At 42.1% G+C, this 19,922-nt stretch overlaps 2 protein-coding genes across 3 annotated transcripts in view; one reads left to right on the forward strand and one right to left on the reverse strand.

Moving 5' to 3' along the window:
• LOC145348007 (uncharacterized) overlaps positions 1 to 19,922 on the forward strand; it is a 521,035-nt gene that overhangs the window by 342,238 nt on the left and 158,875 nt on the right. The window lies entirely within an intron of this gene.
• The window catches only part of LOC145348078 (uncharacterized), a 58,197-nt gene continuing 48,067 nt past the window's right edge, over positions 9,793 to 19,922 (reverse strand). The window contains exons 3-5 of the mRNA XM_080196219.1: positions 12,408 to 13,300; positions 11,553 to 11,709; positions 9,793 to 11,465 (exon numbers count right to left, since the gene is read on the reverse strand). Coding sequence (XP_080052345.1) covers positions 10,702 to 11,465; positions 11,553 to 11,709; positions 12,408 to 13,300 — 1,814 coding nt within the window. The 3' untranslated portion in view covers positions 9,793 to 10,701. The remainder of the gene's footprint in view (positions 11,466 to 11,552; positions 11,710 to 12,407; positions 13,301 to 19,922) is intronic.

Genomic DNA, 19,922 nt, shown 5'->3' on the forward strand with positions numbered 1-19,922 from the left:
CAAACTCTGTGGTCACCAGTCATTTCCCCTAAAGTATTTCCAAAAACCTTCTTGTATTTTTAAAAGAGTTTCTGTAAAGTGTTTTTTTCGTCAACCAATTGGTTAACTGCTTGACAAATTAGTTTTATTTTGTTCAACAATGCTCATCTGAAAAGTGCAACAAAATTTCCTTTCACTATATGTAATGTTCAGACTGACCATTTGCTCCATGATATAACCTTCACTGGAGCCACAACTTCAGTGTAAGTTTGTTGGTATTTGTTGGTAATCCATGATTCCACATTCTCATTGAATGGTACCCACAATCACAGTTAATTGTTCTTGTCATTCTTACTTTAACTTTCCCTCCCCTTTATTTTCTTTTCTCTTCCAATTTGAATTTGTATGATTTATATGGTTGGTTGTTTAATTTTTTTCTCTTGGTTGGATTGTAACTTTAAGACAAAAATTCTTTCTTTTTTTGCAAACACCAATCTGCTATAAAACCAGTCGATTTTGGCTTTAATTCTGGTTTTCTCTCCTTTTTTGAGAAGTTGCTTTTCCAAATGCAAGTTTTCTCTGTCTCTCTCATTGAGTTTGAGGATCCGATGCTTCAGCCCACCATGTGTGAAGGCACACAACTGTGCAGACTTAGCAGCTTCGATAAGTAAATGTGTTTTTACACAGCCTAATCCCTTCTTTTCTTACTTTGCTCCTTTTCTAGACTTTGAGACCAGATTGTGTTAATCGGCTAGTATTATTGTTGACACACTGGCTGAAAATACTTTTTTTCTTTTCCCACTTCCGAATCTCCAAGCACTCCACTAGTCTCAAATGAAATTAAGGAACAGAGTACTTCTTATCAATTTTATAATTAATGTACACCTTAGCAAAGGCAAAAATCCCATTTCCAATGACCGGATTTACTGCCCTTCAATTGGTGGTGGAGTCCTGAGAATTAATCCTTGACTTGAGGCTCAGGTCTGAATTGTTACTTCTGACTATTTTTATTGGAAAAACATTTCTGTCGCCAGTTTTTTATTTTACTGTTATATATTAAAGTAGTCACTCACTTATGCAGCAAAGATATAAGAATGAAAAGGTTGCCATATGGTGGGTTACTTAACCAGTTGGTAGAGATTTATTAGATAAGTGTTGCTTGCTTACTGTCTCGGATGGAAGAAAGTGAAAATTTCCAAATTGCTGCTATGATGTCACCATGTAATCACATGACACACTATACAGAGATGTATTAGTTGACAATACAGTGAAATTGAATTTTCAGGTTGCCAGTTTACAGGGGAAAAAGCATTCTGTACATAGACGTGGGAATTAACCCCTTACAAAATGAATCTAATACAACAGCTGAGTCTTAGTTAGCGCTCTTGTTTCTGAGTACTGAGGGACTGTCAGAGTTATCATCTTTCAGATGAGTTAAAGCAAAGGCCCTTCTGCCCTCTAAGGTGAATGTAAAAATTCCCATGACACAATGTTGTGGAAGAGCAGGGGAGTTATCCCTGATGTCCTGTTCAATATGGGTCCTGCAATCAAAATCACCAAAATAGATTATCTGGTCATTATCATATTACCATTTGTGAGAGCTTTCTGTGGACAAACTGACTGTAATGTTTCTTAAGTTAAAATAGTGAGTACATTTCAAAAGTACTTTACTGCCTGTAAAATGCATCCAGATGCTGAGATTGTGTAAATTGAAAGAGATTGGTAAAGACAAATGTAGGCCCCCACAGACTGAAATGGGAGAATGTACAATAGGAGACAAAGAAATGGCTGAGCAACTGAATACAGACTTTGGTTCTGCCTTCACAAAATAGGACACAAATCAGATATCAGAAATGTTGGAAAATGCAAGACTTAGTGAGAGGGAAGAACTGAGAGAGATCAATATTAATAGAGAAATGGTGTTGGAAAAATTGATGGGATTGAAGGTGGATAAATCCCCAGGGCCTGATAATCTACATCACAGGGTACTTAAGGAAGTGGCTCCAGAAATAGTGGATGCATTGCTGGTCATTTTCCAGGATTCTATAGACTCTGGAACAGTGCCTGCAGATTGAAGGGTAGTTAATGTCACTCCAATATTCAAAAAGGGAGATAGAGAGAAACAGGGTATTTTAGACCAGTAAGTCTAACATTGGTAGTGGGGAAAATTCTCAAATCCATTATCATGGACTTTATAGTGGAACATTTACAAAGTGGCAGGATTGGACAGAGTCAGCATAGATTTATGAATGGGAAATCTGCTTGACAAATCTGTTGGAATTCTTTGAAGATATCACCTCTACTCGTTACAAGGGGGAGCCAGTCGTTGTGGCATATTTGGACTTTCAGAAAGCGTTTGACGAAGTCCTGCACAAAAGATTATTGTGCAAGGTTAAAGCACATGGAACTGGGGGAAGTGTAGAAAATTGGTTGACAGAGAGAAAACAAAGAGAAGGAATTAATGGGTCAATTTCAAATTGGCAGGCACTAACTAGTGGGGTGCCCCGGGGATTGGTGCTGGGACCCCAGCTATTCACAATATATATTAACGATTTGGATGACGGAACAAAACGTAACATCTCAAAGTTTGCAGATGATACCAAGTTGGGTGGGAAAGTGAACTGTGATGAGGATGCAGAGATCCTTCAGCATAACCTGAATAGGTTGGGTCAGTGGGCAAATCAATAGTAGATGCAGTATAATTTGGATAAATGTGAGGTTATTCACTTTGGAAACAAAATAAGAAGGCAGATTACTACCTGAATGGCTGTAAGTGGGGAGAGGGGATTGTGCAACGGGACCTGGATGTCCTTGTGTCCCAGTTGCTGAAGGTAAGCATGCAGGTGCAGCAGGCAATAAAGAAGTCAAATGGTATGTTGGCCTTCATTGCAAGAAGTTTCAAGTACAGGAGCAGGGATGTGTTGTTGCAATTATACAGGGCCTTGGTGAAGCCACACCTAGAATATTGTGTGCAGTTTTGGTCTCCTTTTCTGGGAAGGATGTTCTTGATTTCTCAAGAGTGCAGCAAAGGTTTACCAGGCTGATTCCGGAGATGGCAGCTCTGATGTATGAAGAGAGATCGATGAGATTAGGATTGTTTTCGCTGGAGTTCAGACGAATAAAGGGGGATCGCACAGAGACTTATAAAATTCTAACAGGACTAAACAGGGTAGATATAGGGTCGTTGTTCCCAATGGTGGGGGTGTCCAGAACCAGGGGTCACAGTCTGAGGATTTGGGGTAGACCACTTAGGACGGAGAGGAGGAGACATTCCTTCACCTAAAAACTGGTGAGCCTGTGGAATTCATTACCACAGGAAGTAGTTAATGCCAAAATATTGAATGTATTGAACCTTACATTTATCCACATTATACAGCATCTGCCATGAATATGCCCACACACTCAGCCTGTCCAAATCACGTTGAAGCATCTCTGCATCCTTCTCACAGCTCACCCTTGCACCCAACTTTGTATCATCTGCACATTTGGACATAGTACATTCAGTTCCCTCTTCAAATTATGAATACATAATGTGGACAGTTGGGATCCTTCAGTTGTATACAGAGAATCTCCTCAAATGGTGAATCTCGCCACTGCCATCACTCTGGTTCCTACCAAGGGTCAATCTCTGTTTTTCAATTTGATCCACCTGCTCGGGCTCATGCTCCAGGTCTAGCAAGCTCATCTTGACTCAAAACATTAGCTCTTTTCTCTACTTATAGATGCTGCCCAATCTGCTGAGATTTTCCAGCATTTTCTCTTTTGGTTTCAGGTTCCAGAATCTGCAGTAATTTATTTTTATGCTGAACTCCAACCGCCGTTGCACATGGCAGAACTACAACTCCCATCAAGCATCGCAGGCTGGCTCCCCTGATTCCATACTGCCACTCCTCACAGCCCAGGCCCAAGGCCATATGCAGCATGGGTAATGTTGTTCTGTAAGAAGTCTCACAACACCTGGTGAAAAGTCCAACAGGATTAGTTCTGGGCAGATGAGAATCTGTCTGAAAGCACCTGCACAGAACTGGCTGGAGTGATTGACATGGGTATTATGGGTAGGTTTATTATGCGTTCTCTCCCTTATTGGCTGAGAGCTGTCAGAGTGCTGAGTTGTTTGGTTGAAGCTGTGTGTTGGATATTGAATGTGTTTATTGGAAGCTCTTCTGATTTATAGGCTGAGTTTTGTTGATGGGTCACTAGAGACAGAGGCACATTTAATGTCTTTTAATGTTTTCTTTGTAGCTTTTATCTGAAGGCCTCTGTCTTTCCCAGAAGCTTGGGCTGTGATTTGACAGTTTTGCCCAGTGCTGTGTCTGATAGCTGAATTGGGGATGTGCAGTCTGAGAGAGTGCAGTGTATCTAATTTCCCAGGATAAACCAGAACCCTTCAATCACTTACACTGATTTTCCTTGGCTTCTTGCATTTCCTTCCCAGTGTGTTTTCTTCAAGTATTTTTGGAGACCAAGAGGATAAATTTCAAAATGTCTACTGCATAACAGACTGGCACTCACTGTGGAACAGTCTGAGCAGTTAGCCCCATCAGCAAATGAAGAGAGACAGGTGGCAGAAATCAAATTTTCCCCTTCCCATTTTACAGAAGGACTGCACCATACTACACAGAGAGGATAAACACTCTGAATAGATCCTGACCATCACCCAGGAAACAACTGTGGGAAGACATCCAGTCCCTTAACAATATTGGGTCATGAAACTATCATCTGGAAATCGGTTAGATCAGGGGAGCTTTGATATATCATCAGATCTGAAACTGGTCAGTGGTGTGGAACTTTCTATCTGAGCCAACTATTTCAAATGTTGGGTGTTAAGCCAGAGTAAGGCTGAGAAGAGGTTTGAGTGGCTCCAAGCCTGGTGAGAGCTTCAAACATGCACTGAGCCTCACAAACCACTGACCCATTCCTACAGGTGAGAGGCTATTCAAGTGTGAGGTGTAAAGAGGCTCATACAATGTCCTAACACAGAATGTGCATTTGTTTTACAACAGTTAACATAAGGGCAGCCTCACGGAAGGGAAATCATTCAAGTGCGATGTGTGTGATCAAACCCTCACACAGTCATCGAAGCTTGTGAGACATCAATTTGTCCACATTAGAGAGAAACCATTTAGTGCGAGATGTGTGACAAAGCATTCTTGGCCTCCTCAGACTTAGGCTGACATCAACATATTCACACAGGGGAAAAACTGTACATATATGAAGTGTGTGACAAAGTTTTCACACAGTTATCAAGCCTTGAGGTCCATCAGCCAATTCATACGGGAGAAACCCTTCAAGTGTGAATTTTGCGATAAAGCTTTCACGACATCTACGAGGTTCCTGGAACACCAGAGTATTCACACAGGGGAGAAACCATTCAGATGTGAGGTGTGTAGCAAATCATTTTTGCGTTCATCTCACTTTCGCATACATCAATGCATTCACACAGGAGAGAAACCATTTGTGTGTGAAGTGCAAGAAATCATTCTCACAATCATCAAAGCTCTGTGAACATCAATGTCTTCACACTATGGAAAAGGCATTCAAGTGTGAGGTGTTTAATAAATACTTTACACAATTACAGGCCTGGTGAAACATTGGTGCATTCACACAGGGGAGAAGAAAACATTCATGTGTGATGTGTGTAATAAGGAGTTTAAACAAATCTGGGGCATGTTGGATCACTGTCACGTTCACGCAGCATGGATGCCAAGTGACTGACTTTCACACCATCAGGAACTCTCATGAAACACTGGTACTTCTACACTGAGTTTACTTACTATTTTGCAGCAGAAGACCATTCTACCCGTCAAGCCAGCTCCATCATTTGGTAAGATGATAACTCATACCAGTGTAGTATCAACTCCACTTTTCTGCCTCCCCTTTTACTCTCTTGTCAACCAAAATCTATCCAACTCAACCTTAAAAATATTCAGTGATCCAACTGCCACTGTTCTCTGTGGAAGAGAATTTCATAGATCATCAACATTCATAGAAAAAGAAAATATCATTTTTAAACTCTGTCCTGTAGCTTTGATCTCTCTTGCAAGGGGAAATGTCCTTTTAGCATCAAACCACCTCACAAACTTGTAGACTACAATAGATAGAATCCCTACAGTACAGATAGAGGCCATTCAGCCCATCAAGTCTGCACCAACCACAATCCCATCCAGGAACTATCCCCATATCCCTACATATTTTTACCCACTAATCCCTCTAACCTACACATCTCAGGACACTAAGGGCAATTTTAGCATGGCCAATCAACCTAACCTGCACACCTTTGGACTGTGGGAGGAAACCCACACAGACACGAAGAGAATGTGCAAACTCCACACAGACAGTGACCCAAGCCAGGAATCGAACCCAGGTCCCTGGAGCTGTGAAGCAGCAGTGCTAACCACTGTGCTACCGTGCCGCCCATAGTCAAGATGCATAGTCAATCTTTTCCTTATAAGAACCATTGAATCAGGAATCAGTTACACAAACCTTCTCTCGACCACTGTTTAACCCTAATTATGCAATTATCTTATACAATTATAGCCTTTCTTAAATAAAGAGACCTGTTATCGGACAACAAATTTTATGAAATTGGGCACACAAAATGGAAGCAAACTAAAGCTATCCTCAGAGCCCTCCACTAAAATCACAAAGTAACAGTAGGCAAGAGCATGCTTTTAGAATGCAAATGAGGGCTAGCACATAAGGGAAATTGGACAGGATGGCACCTACAGGAACTAAATTAAAGAACACATCCCCACCCCATCAAAATCAGCACTTCTAAACCAGTCAAACAACCCATGGAGACATCTAAAATTAACATAGTTAAGGAAACATCCCTGGCCCCTTGAACCTCTTTGAGATCAATAACCCACCTATAGTTCAAACCCCAGAGATTCTAGACCATTAATAACCAACCAGACAAAAACGATTAACACACACTTAAAACAATTGCTCCAACACTCGAAAACATCGAAACAGGATGGCTGAAGTCAAATACTGTAAATAAAGGATTAGCATTTGAAACGCGAAGTTCAGGTATAACTGTAGCCCATTGTGGGGGAGTCTTTAGAGCACTTTCGGGACAGTCCGATTGTATGTCCTGACTGTGCTTCTCCGTCGACGTAAAGAAAATAAAGCTGTGCCATTATTGAACTTCACCCTGAATCTGTAGTGGTCGTTTCGCCCACTCGCGCTAACAGACCAAACACCGTACTCTACAAATAAAAACCGAAAAAGCAGGAAGAACTCAGCAGGTCTGGCAATACCTGTGGAGTGAGAAACAGAGTTAACATTTTGAGTCCAAATGCCTTTTTACTGTATTCCAGCAATAGTCTCAGCAATGACCTATAGAAAATATCCTTTTAGATTGCATTTCCTTGCAATAAACAACAATATGCTATTTACTTTCCTAATCAGTTGCTGTACCTGAAAACTTACTTTTTTTATGCTTCATGTACCAAGACAATCAGATCATTCTGTATCTGAGTTTTGTAATGTCTGTATATTTAAATAACATATTGCTTATCTATTCTTCCTGCCAAAATTGGATATGTTTACATATTCCCACATTATATTCCACCTGCCAATGTTTGCTCACTTGATCAATCAGTATTCCTTTGTAGATTCTTTATGTTGTCCTCACAACCTAGGGATAGACGGGGAATGTTTCATATTTCATGTTTGTAATTTCTCTCCGATCTTTGTCATCAGCAAAATTGCATCCGTACATTTGGTCCCTTTATTCAATTTATTTATCTAAATTGTAAACAGTTGAGGACCCAGCACTGATTCTTGTGGGGATCAATTACTTACAGCTTGTCATCCCCAGTTGCACCTGCTCTGTTTTCTGTTAACTAAACAATCCTCCATCCATGTGAATATATTACCCCCTACACCTTAGTTTGTGTAGTAACTTTTGAGGTGGCACCTTATCTTTGGACATTGAATTACACCACATATACAGGTTCCTCTTGTTGCTTGTTACTTTGAAATTAATCAACATTGATTTACCTTTCATAGCCATGATGTGGAGATGTCGGTGTTGGACTAGGGTAAGCACAGTAAGAAGTCTCACAACAGGTTTATTTGGCAGCGCAACCTTTCGGAGTGTTGCTTCTTCTTCAGGTGAGTGAAGAATTGTGCTGTCCTTCACTCACCTGAAGAAGGAGCAACACTCTGAAAGCTTGTGCTACCAAATACACTGGTTGGACTTTAACCTGGTGTTATGAGATTTCTTACTGTACCTTTCATGGAACCACGTTGACTTTACCTGATTTACATTGAGTTGAGTGCCCCAGTATAACCCCCTCAATAACAGCTTCCAGCATTGTATCATGGCAGATATTAGGCCTAAAGTTTCCTGCTGTCTCCCTCCTTTCTTCAGTAGAGGAGTTAAATTCAGTAATTTCCAATCTGATGAGGTCTTTCCAGAATCAAAGGAATTTTGGAACATTAAAACCAATGCATCAACTTTCTCCAGAGCTGCTTCTTTTAAAGCCCAAGGATGAAGTCCATCAAGTCCTAGGGACCTCTCAGGCTTTAGTTCAAACAGTTTTCTTTTTCCCTTTCTCAGATGTTTGTGATTGTTTTTTAAGTTCCTCCCTCCCTGTCACCTCTTGATTTTCAGTATCTCAAAGCTGCAAGTACTGCATTGGAGTGTCAGCCTCAGAGCTCAAGTCTTTGAAGTCAGACTTCAACCCACAATTTTCTGACTCAGAGATGACAGTGCTAATTAAGATGTGGGTATGCCGGCGTTGGACTGGCGTAAACACAGTAAAAAGTCTGACAACACCAGGTTTTAGTCCAACCTATTTATTTGATAATATACTCACAAGCTTTCGGGGTTAGCCCCTTCGTCAGAACTCTCCAGTCATCTGACGAAGGGGCTAACCCCGAAAGCTTGTGAGTAATATTATCAAATAAATAGGTTGGACTAAAACCTGGTGTTGTCAGACTTTTTACAGTGCTAATTAAACCAGGGCTGACAGTAACTTGCAATATTTCTCTTACATTAGATTCAATTTCTAAGCAGTTCAGCCCCAAGGCTACACACAGAATGTTTTCCCCCTGTAAAGCAGCAGGCTGAAAGTTTGATTTGATTTAAAGTGGTAACTAGTTTGAGCTGGAAGTGTCAGTGTTGTCTTTGTGTCTGTGTTCCTGAAGCTGTGAAAGGTGGTAAAGACCTGGTATCCTTGAGAATGGACATTTTAAGAGATTGTCTTCAATCCATACTGCTGATTAACCATTCTGCTTTCATTCATTCGTTCATGAAAATTCCATTGTTTAGGCACAGTTTATCCAATGCTGTTCCCAATGGAGTGAGGGCTGTGAGACTGTGGTGCAATACAATCCTACTGCTGATGGCTCATTGCACCTCATGGATACTCAGTTTTGGGATCTGTCCTTAGTCTCCTTCCCCGGTGATGATTAACATGGTGAAGAATTCATTCATCAGCTGAAAGGAAAGTGACAGTTTTCCTTGAACTTGTTTGCCGTGAAGCCATGAGACTCCATGGAGTCAGTAGTGAGGATTTCCCCACCTCCCAATGGGACGGAACATACCCAGGGAGGAATGTATCAATGTGGATATTTCCAGATTGATACATTTTGTGATAGGACTTCACACTGAATAGCCTGTTTTACACACTGCTGGACTGTCTTTCCCATTGGCCTCACTGCCTGAAAAGATGGGGGTCTGGGCAGAGACCTAGCTCCTGCATCCATGGTCCTTATACACACCATGCCAACTCTGCCACCCACACACTCACATGCCCTTTATATCCCCCACGTCAACTTAAGTGTCAACTCAAAACACCTCATGCCCCCCTACCCATACCAATCCATCCACTATCCACAATGGGCAGACTTCAGGAGATTGAATAAAGTGAAATTCCAAGTGTTTATTGTAGACTTTTTTTTTTAAATACAACATTCATCATAAAAAAATTACATTTAAATTATTTCAATTATATTATCCATTTTAAAAACATGCATTAAAATTCAAAGTCCCATTTCAAAATGTCCATAACCACACTGCGCTTTCAATCCAATCATGTGAAATGGCAGGCACCCTACTGTAATAGTAGTGGTTGTAAAACTTGTCTTGCATTTTAATCCAGTCAATCCCTGAAGTTTATGTCAATAGAGTAAAAGGCCATAATTTTCTAACACTGCAGACAAAATGCTATTTTACCTTGGCAGCTCCCTTTCACAGTTCATCTTGACATTTTGACAATTGCTTAAAAGGACATGTTAGTTCTCCCAATGGACAGCTAATCTCCCTAAAAGCTACGGCAACCATATTCAAAAGGGTACCATTCCAATCCACAAGGCTACCTAACCTTTCCAAACATGAGTTCAGACCTAGCTCTTAATGGGTATAATCTGTACAAGATGAGTTTAAGATACCTCTCACCCAAAACCGCATGGATGAAGGAAGTTGCTGATTTCTATGGACAACAGCCTCTGCGAATAATGCAAATTCTCATACTGCCTCTTGGTCCCAGGAAAATGGGAGATGCTTTAATCAGGGGAGGGTGGTGTGCGATTTATGGATTCAGTCCTCTTTTGTCATTGTCTTCACAACGAAGAAGCTCTCTATTGTGCAAAAAATATGGACTGAAGAGACTGAAAAATATCCTTCATCATAAAAATGAGGAGGATAATGAGGTAGCAGGTAGGGTTGGAAGGAGGAAGCCTAATTCCATTTTTGTCCACCCCAGGCCATTACGTGACCATTTGTGTAGCAGAAGCATGTTCAGCAACAGAAGTTTCTGAACTGGGCTGCTGCTGGCCGGAAGGTGCATGTACTACAATCTGAGACAGAATCTGCCTCATTTCATTCCAAGTTTCATTGCTTCTCTGCAGAAGTTGACAAAGAATCAAATTCTGCTGCTGAAGAATCTCATTGATTTTTTGCAGATGCTGGTTTTGAACCTCATTCTGCTGTCTCAGAACCTCATTCTGCTGCTGAAGAATCTCATTGTTCCTTTGCAGATTCTGGCTAACATCCATCTTAAATTCAGTCAATATTTGCTGAAGCAAGTTAGAAGTGGTCTGATAACTCTCCGTACTTTGAATCTGTTCCTGATGTAAGCATGCAAGAGGTTTTAGATCATCTTCATTTACTTCACCAACAGCATGGGCCTGATGTTGTCCGTGTGCTTGTGGAGATGGCGGAGCTTCTGCTCCCAAAGCTGCAGGTTCATCATCTCTGGAAGGTTCTGAGCTTCCTCCCTCTACCACATTAGCCAGAGCATCACAAGGCTCCTCCTTCACACCAACCACAACATTTAACTGATCAACACTACCCTCCAAATCTGACATTTTACCCTCCGGACACTCTTCTCCCTTCTCCACTGCAGCTGCCTTGCCACACTGCTGCGAGGTATTCACCTCTGTCCCTTCCTCATGAGCCCTTTTAGGAATCTCAGATGCTGCTGTCAACTCTTCTCCATCACCATCTGATGTGTCGATGGACACCAATGTGTCTGTCAGAGAAAGAAAATCACAATTATCTTTTATCATGTAAATTTACTCTCCTCCTGATGGTTTAAACATTCAGCTGCTGACATCACCTTCGCTCATCCTCATATCTGATCCACCATTGGTTATTGTGCAGTTGGAGAGGCCAAACAGTTTCCTCGTGAACTCCTCCTGTTCCTTCAGCTCCTTGGTGTACGGAACCCGCCTTCTAGTTAACGAGCACTCCTGGGTGTTATAGGCCAGCTTTACCTAAAGGAAAAAATGAAAATCAAAAAGAAATCATGGTCCAGACTTTGCTGTGCTGTCTTGTGACATATTTTCCAAGTGTTAGAGACAGCTTTCAGTCTGCACCCAGGAAATCAATGTTAGGACAAAGTCAGAGCTACCTCTAAGACATTTTACAACACCCCATAAAATTGGAATAAAAATATCATCTGATATTTCTACATTCGTAACTCAAAAAGTAGGATTTAAAATTTCAGAAGTTTATATATATAGTTAATATTCAGATATTGCACTGTTGTTCATTGTAAGGAAACTTGTTCAAAAACAGGAGCTTCTATACATATTGATGCTTTTGTGATGTTTGCTGATCTGGTCAGATGTTAAATTGAAACAACTGGACTGATGCTGGAAGAGGTTGAAGATAGACACTGCTGAGACAGACAGCGCTTTGGAAGGACAGCTCCCCTGTGAGCGTTGGAGAGTAAACAACACATAAAACTCGGTGCAAGAGAAGCAGGTGAGCCGCAGTGAATGCGCTGGTGTCAGTGGAAGTCCAGATTCAGAGGATGATTTGTCATACACCTCGCATGTGAATGGTTTCTCACTGATGTAAATGTTTTGGTATAGAAGGTCGATGACTCATGGAATGATTAATGCATATCATACATGTGAATAAGTTGGTGTACATGGAAGCCAATAAATCAGAGTAATTTGTCACATACCTTACAAGGAAAGAGTTTCTCCCCTGTGCGAGTGCGTTGGTGTCGGTGGAGGGTTGATAACTGAGAGAATGATTTGTCACACACCTCGCACGTGAAGGGTTTCTCTCCTGTGTGAATCCTCTGGTGTTTAATAAGGCTCGATGACAGTGAGAATGATTTGTCACACACCTTGCACGTAAAGGGTTTCTCCCCTGTGTGAATCCTCTGGTGTGACAGAAGGTGAGAGTTTCGGTTGAAAGTCATTGCACAAATATCACACCTGAAGGGTTTCTCTTTCTCCCCTGTGTGAAGGCGTTTGTGTTCATTTAAGTTTGATGCCCGTGAGAATGATTTGTCACACACTTCGCACGTGAAGGGTCTCTCTCCTGTGTGAATCCTCTGGTGTGATAGAAGATGGGAGGATCGGTTGAAAGTCATCTCACAGACATTGCACTTGTAGTGTTTCTCTCTTGCCTGTGTGTGAAGGCTTTGGTGTCTGCGGAGATTCGATAACCACGAGAATGATCTGTTACACACCTCACACCTGAATGGTTTCTCCTTTGTGTGAATGCGTCGGTGTTTACAGAGCGTTGATGACACCGAGAATGATTTGTTGCACACTTCACATGTGAAAGGTTTTTCTCCAGTGTGAACACGTTGGTGTTTACAGAGGCTTGATAACAATGAGAATGATTTGTCACACACCTTGCATTTGAAGGGTTTCTCCCCTGTGTGAATGTGTTGGTGTGCACGGAGGGTCGATGATGCTGAAAAGGACTTGTTACACACCTCACATTTGAAGGGTTTTTCCCCTGTGAGAATGTGTTGGTGTTTACGGAGGGTCACGGGCTCAGAGAATAATTTGTCACACATCTTGCACTTGAAGGATTTCTCCCCTGTATGAATCCTGTGGTGTAATAGGAATTGTAATTTTGGTTGAAAGTCATTTTACAAACACCACACCTGAAGGTTTTCTGCCCTGTGTGCATCACTTGATGTCTCAGGAGCTTGGTAGACTTCACAAAACCTTCATCACAAACATCAAACTTCAATAATTACCCTTCCATGTGGCTATCCTTGTAGTAATATAGTTGTAACAGATGCACATAGAAGATATTCTGAACCTGTGGATCCCCCTTACATACTTCACACGTGAACAGCGTCTCAACTGTAGGAATGAATCAGTGATTCATGGGACACACTTCAGGCCCAATCACTCTTCTTCCCAGCCTCACCCTGACTGATCACTCACAGCCGAACCTTCAAAAAGGTTAGTTCTGATGGAAGCTTTCAAACCACTGATCAGTTTCAGATCTGATGATCAAAGCTTTCCTAACCTGACTGATTTCCAGATGATGGTTTCATTGCCCAACCTTCTCTGTGTTGAGCAATGCTGTGAAGGGACTGTATGTCCTTCCACAGTTGTGCACTTGATCCTTGGGTGATGGTCAGGATCTACTTGTGGTGTCAATCCTCTCCATATTTTCTGGTGTAGTACAGTGCAATCCTTCTGTAAAACAGAAAAAGGAAACATGATTTCCTCAACTTGCTCCCTTTCTTTGCTGCAGAGGCTGACTCCTCAGTTAGAGACTGTTCCACAGTGAGTGCCAGGCCGTTATTTCCTCACTTGACTGTTTCCTGCAGGGATGCTGAGTAGTGACCAGGAGCAGAAAACTTGGGTACTTTCTTTCCTCCACCCAGTATTTCGAGGCACCATGAGGGAAATGGAAAAGACATTCCGGCAGAGTGTAAATTAAATTACCAATTCATTATGAGCTCATATTCATAGTGTTTTTAAAAACTCAGGAGGAATGTTAATTCATTGGAGATTTTGAAATTTCTCCTTTTGTTTTCCAAAATTATTTGGAGACAACACACTGGGTAGGAAGTGCTGGAAGCTAAGGAAAATATTGTTTGTGTAGCTGATTGAAGGATTCTGGTTTATCCTAGGAAATTAGATACACTGCACTCACTCAGACTGCCCATCCCACATTCAGCTATCAGACAGAGCACTGGGTAAAACTATCAAATCCAAGCCCAGGCTTTTGGGAAAGACCGAGGCCTTCAGGTAAAATCTTTAAAGAAGGCATTAAAAGATATTTCAATAAATGTGTCTCTGCCCCTCCCAGATAATCACATCTCACCTTCTCAATGATCCAGTTCCTGTTCTGCCCACGTGACAGTCACTCGGGGTCGCTCTTCCTCACATTCCAACTTCCGAACGCTGGGAGTCAATCGCCAGTGCGTGCGGCAGAACTACAACTCCCATCAGGCGTCGCGGGCTGGCTCCTCTGATTCCACACTGCCGCTCCTCACTGCGGAGGCTCTGGAGCCACATGCAGAATGGGTAATGTAGTTCTAACCAACTAAGAATCTTTCAGCTCATTGGTCGGAGCCCATGTAAGTTCCGCTGTGGCCCCGCCCTTCATTCGTGATGATTCCTCACGCTGCATTTGGTGACTGGCTTCGGACTCTCAGGGTTTGTAATTCATTGATTTCCCCTTTCTGTCTCACTCCGCCTCCCCTTCACCCTGTTTCAGCTTCACTCACATAGATACTATTCGGCCCTAGAGTTTAACGGGCTGGATTGGACATCGTGGTTTGTGTTGAATGAGCGTGCGCGCAGCTCCAGGAAGACGATCTGCATATTTAAAGGGCCACTAAGATAAAAAACAAAATACTGTGGATGCCGGATCTGAAACAGAAATGCTGGAAAATCTCAACTGATTTGACAGCATCTGTAGAAAGACAATAGAGCCAACGTTTCAAGTCAGGATGACCTTTTAGCAGGTCATCGCAATATGGAAAGAGAAAGCAATTTGGCAAACCGTACATTTATTCAGTGTGGATGTGGATTTAACTGATTGACCTGGGGAGGTTCAACTCTAACGAAATCGGGGAGAGTCCGTGTGGACAGAGTGGGCAAGACGGGAAGGGGTTCAATCATCCCTCTGATTTAAGAAAGTTATTGATTCAGTGATACACGGGGAAAGGTTGTCCTGGCAGGGAAAGGAATTCAATAAATTTTCAAATAGGCTGAGACAGCAGTGAGTTCATGCTGAGGAGAAACCATTCACCTGCTCCACGTATGGGAAGGGATTTATGCAATCATCCCACTTGTGGAGACACTAGTCTTCTACACTGGAGAGAGATGATTCAGGTGCTGCACTTGTGGCAGAGGATTTACATATAAATTGTACCTGCTGAGATACCGGTTAGTTCACATTGGAAAGCTGCTTCTCACATCATCTGTGAGAAGCAGCGTAACCAGTTGGCACACTTATGAACATAAGAAATAGGAGCAGGAGTAGGCCACCTAGCCCTTCGAGCCTGCCCAGCCATTCAATAAGATCATGGCTGATCTAAAGTGGATCAGTTCCACTTTCCCGCTTTCTCCCCATAACCCTTAATTCCCCTGTCTATCAGAAATATGGAGACATAAATGTGGCATGGTGGTACAGTAGTTAGCCTCACAGTGCCAGGAGCACTGGTTTGATTCCTGGCTTGGGTGACGAGTACATAGAACTTGAAAGAATCAAACAAGGATTTTGATAGATGGGAAAGAGCTTTGAAAATAGACCAGGCATATGATGCTCTTTGAGAAGTGGTTATTTTTGAGGAGTTTAAAAGTTCACTTCCTGAAGTGAGAACTCGTGGAAGAGCAGAGGGTTAAAACTGTGAGGTTAGCAGCAGAAATGGCAGATGATTATGAATTAGTTCAGAAATCAAAGTTTGGTTTCCATCATCAGTTTCAGTCTGTGAGGGGGAGAAACGAGGGAAAAGAGAACTATTTAGGTGGTAATGGTAAAGCAGATCTTGTGAGAAATAATAAAGAGATTGTATGTCGGGTTAAGAAGAGAAGTGAAAAGCCTCAGATGTTTTCACTGCAATAAAGTAGGATATGCAAAGTCGCACGGAAGACAAACATGGTAAAACAGGATAAGCCGGTGGGGCTTGTTAAAGTGGCAAAGGAAACTCTAGTTGAAGCTAAAGAGGTGCAAAAGAATATACAGTCTGATTAGGAGTTAATTGATAAGGAAGTGCCAGATCTCTTTAAAGAATTTACTTGTGTGGGTAAAGTTAATCGTATACCAGGAGTAGTAGATAAAGCAGTTCAAATTTCAAGAGTTATAAGGTGGGGTTGGGGGGCAAATCACTCTTTGGCAGTGAGAGGTGATGAGTTATGCAGCTTAGAAGGAGTATTGCCAGAGAAGGTGGTAATATGTGGAATTCAGAGTGAGAAGAGTGGTGTATATGCTAGCCACAAAGTTGAAAGGGTAAATTCCCGTAAGTTCCTCCAAAGGTCACTGCCAAACCATGACTCCACATCTGGGCATGCATCCATCTTATATGGATAGTGAATAAACCCTATTTGTGAAATTTGTTTAAGTGTTCTGAAACTCTACTAATAAAACTTACATATTCCATAGGCTTTAATATTCCCTTAGAACATGACTTTGACCTAATGCCCTTTACCATGATGCTTTGAAGCAAACTGCCTTTGGCTAAAGTGAGCAATGATTCTTAAAAATGCATTAAAAATATCAGCATTTGTGTTTTTAAATCATGAATCTCTTTTTGCATTTCATATGTGTGTAAACTGTTTACTATTACCTTATAAATATGTTTTAAAGTCATTTAACTCAATGCTGGTAGTTCTGTCAGTGTCTTAATATCTAAATGTCCAATGGTTTAAAGATCTTTACCAACCTAGGAATGTTCCCCATATATGTGCTAACAAGGTCACAAAGCCACAGGTTAAGGTGAGGAGAAATTAAAGAGTGAAGATAAAGAAGTTGAAATTCAATTATCAGAAGCAATTTTTGATCAGATAGAACATAGAACATTACAGCGCAGAACAGGCCCTTCGGCCCACGATGTTGCGGGAAAAAAACAGGTGGAGGATGCAATGGATATTTTCAGTTCAGGAAAGTTGGCAGAATTACAACAGAAAGATGTACAGACGAAACAGTTGTATCAGAAAGCATGCAAAGAAGAATCTGAGTGTATACCTGAATGTTATTACCTTAAAATGATGTTTTAATAAGGAAATGGAGACCTTTGCATACTCAGATGGATGAAACATGGACAGAAGTTCATCAAGACACCTCATAGCACATGAGGTGTCACTCACTCACTCACTCACACAGTCACTCTCTCACACACACTCACTCACACAGTCACTCTCACACACGCTCTCACACACGCTCTCACACACGCTCTCACACACGCTCTCACACACGCTCTCACACACGCTCTCACACACACTCACTCTCACACACTCTCACTCACTCTCTCACACACTCACACTCACTCACACAGTCACTCACACACACTCACTCACACAGTCACTCTCACACACACTCACTCACACAGTCACTTTCACACTCACTCACTCACACACACTCTCACACTCTCACACTCTCTCTCTCACTCTCTCACTCTCTCTCACTCTCTCACTCACTCACTCTCACTGGCACGCTCTCACTCGCGCGCACACGCTCACGCTCGCTCACATACACACACACGCACTCTCACGCACCGCCACACACATTCACACACATACTCACACACACACACTCACAATCTCATACTCACACACACACACACACACACACACACAATCTCACACTCTGACACACACTCTGACACACACGGTCACTCACACGGTCACTCTCACACTCACTCACTCTCTCTCTCACTCTCTCACACTCACTCACTCACTCACTCACTCACTCACTCACTCACTCACTCACTCACTCACTCACTCACTCACTCACTCTCACTCACACACAGATATACACACTCACCCACACACCCTTGCACACCCACGCGCACACACATACATTCACACATGCACTCGCGCACACTCACACTCACATACTCGCACTCACACTCACAGTGGTTAGCACTGCTGCCTCACAGCGCCGGGGACCCAGATCCAATTCCGGCTTCAGGTCACTGTGTGGAGTTTGCACTTTCTCCCTGTGTCTGTGTGGGTTTACGCCGGATGCTCTGATTTCCTCCCACAGTCCAAAGATGTGCAGTTGAGGTTGACTAGCCATACTAAATTGGCCCTAGTGTTAGGGAGATTAGCAGGGTAAATGTGTAGAGCTACGGGAATAAGCCTGGGTAGGATTGGGGTGGGTACAAACTTGATGAGCTGAATGGCCTCCTGCTTTACTATAGGGATTCCATGATTTTGATAGAAATAACAGCAAAATGGACTATTATTTAAATAGTAAAGAATTGCAGCATGTTGCGTTGCAGAGGGACCTGGTGTCCTTGTGCGTGGATCACAAAAAGTTGGTTTGTAGGTGCAGCAGGTAATTAAGAAGCCTAATGGAAAATTTGTCCTTCATTGCTAGAAGGATGGAGTTTAAAAACAAGATGTTATGTTGCAGCTATATGAGGTGCTGGTGAGGCCACACCTGGAATACTGTTTACAATTTTGGTCTCCTTACTCGAGAAAGGATATTTTGGCACTGGAGGGGCTGTAGAGGACATTCACTAGGTTGATTCTGGAGTTGAGAGTGTTGGCTTATGAAGAAAGACTGAGTAGACTGGGACTATACTCATTGGAATTTAGAAGAATGAGGGGAGATCTTATAGAAACATATAAAATTAAGAAGGGAGTAGATAAGATAGAAGCAGGGAAGTTGGTTCCACAGGAGGGTGGAACCAGAACTGGGGGCAGAGCCTCAAAAGAAGGGGGAGCAGATTTAGGACTGAGGTGAGGAAGAACCTCTTCACCCAAAGGCCTGTGAATAAGTGGAATTCCCTTCCTAGTGAAACAGTTGAGGCTACCTCATTGAATGTTTTTAAGGCAAAGATAGATTTTTGAATAGTAAAGGAGTTAAGGGTTATGGTCAGTAGGCAGTAAGTGGAGCTGAGTCCAGAAGAAGATCATCCATGATCTTATTGGATGACAGAGCAGGTTCAAAGGGCCAAATGGCCTACTCCTGATCCTAATTCTTATGTTCTTATGTCCTTTTGTCACACATGTCAGGTAATAAGGTGTTAGATTCAAGAATTCACTGACACCACATGGTCTTGGATAAGTTTATTAGGAGTTCATTCAAGATGTCTCTTCAATGCAGATGTACACCAGCTTCTGAGTCTTGCTCACCCTCTCTCTCTCTCTCTCTCTCTCTCTCTCAGTCTTACAGTCAAGATGTTACCAATCTCTCTCTCCTTTTGCCAGAAAATGCCCATTTACATTCATTGGTTAATTAAATACATCACATAAGGTGGTCATGCATTGTGCATGAGTTAGTGGCTTCTGCCATTAGCTAAATCACACACTGTGAGTACATGATGAGCAGAGCAGCATATGTAACATTGCAACATGATTCCAGCAGCTTTCAGCAGGGTTTATCCTGTGTGAAACCTGAAGCTTCAGTAGGGTTTATCCCATGTGAAAATGTTAATGAAAGTGTACCAAAGAAAATACTATAAAAATGATATATAATAAAAGTAAAGTAAAACAGTGGCTTCCCACAGTCCCCCCTTTGATTCTTCCTGACACTTTACGGA

The sequence above is a fragment of the Carcharhinus amblyrhynchos genome, chromosome 9, assembly GCF_965287045.1.
Source record: "Carcharhinus amblyrhynchos chromosome 9, sCarAmb.v2.hapA, whole genome shotgun sequence".
NCBI lineage: Eukaryota > Metazoa > Chordata > Chondrichthyes > Carcharhiniformes > Carcharhinidae > Carcharhinus > Carcharhinus amblyrhynchos.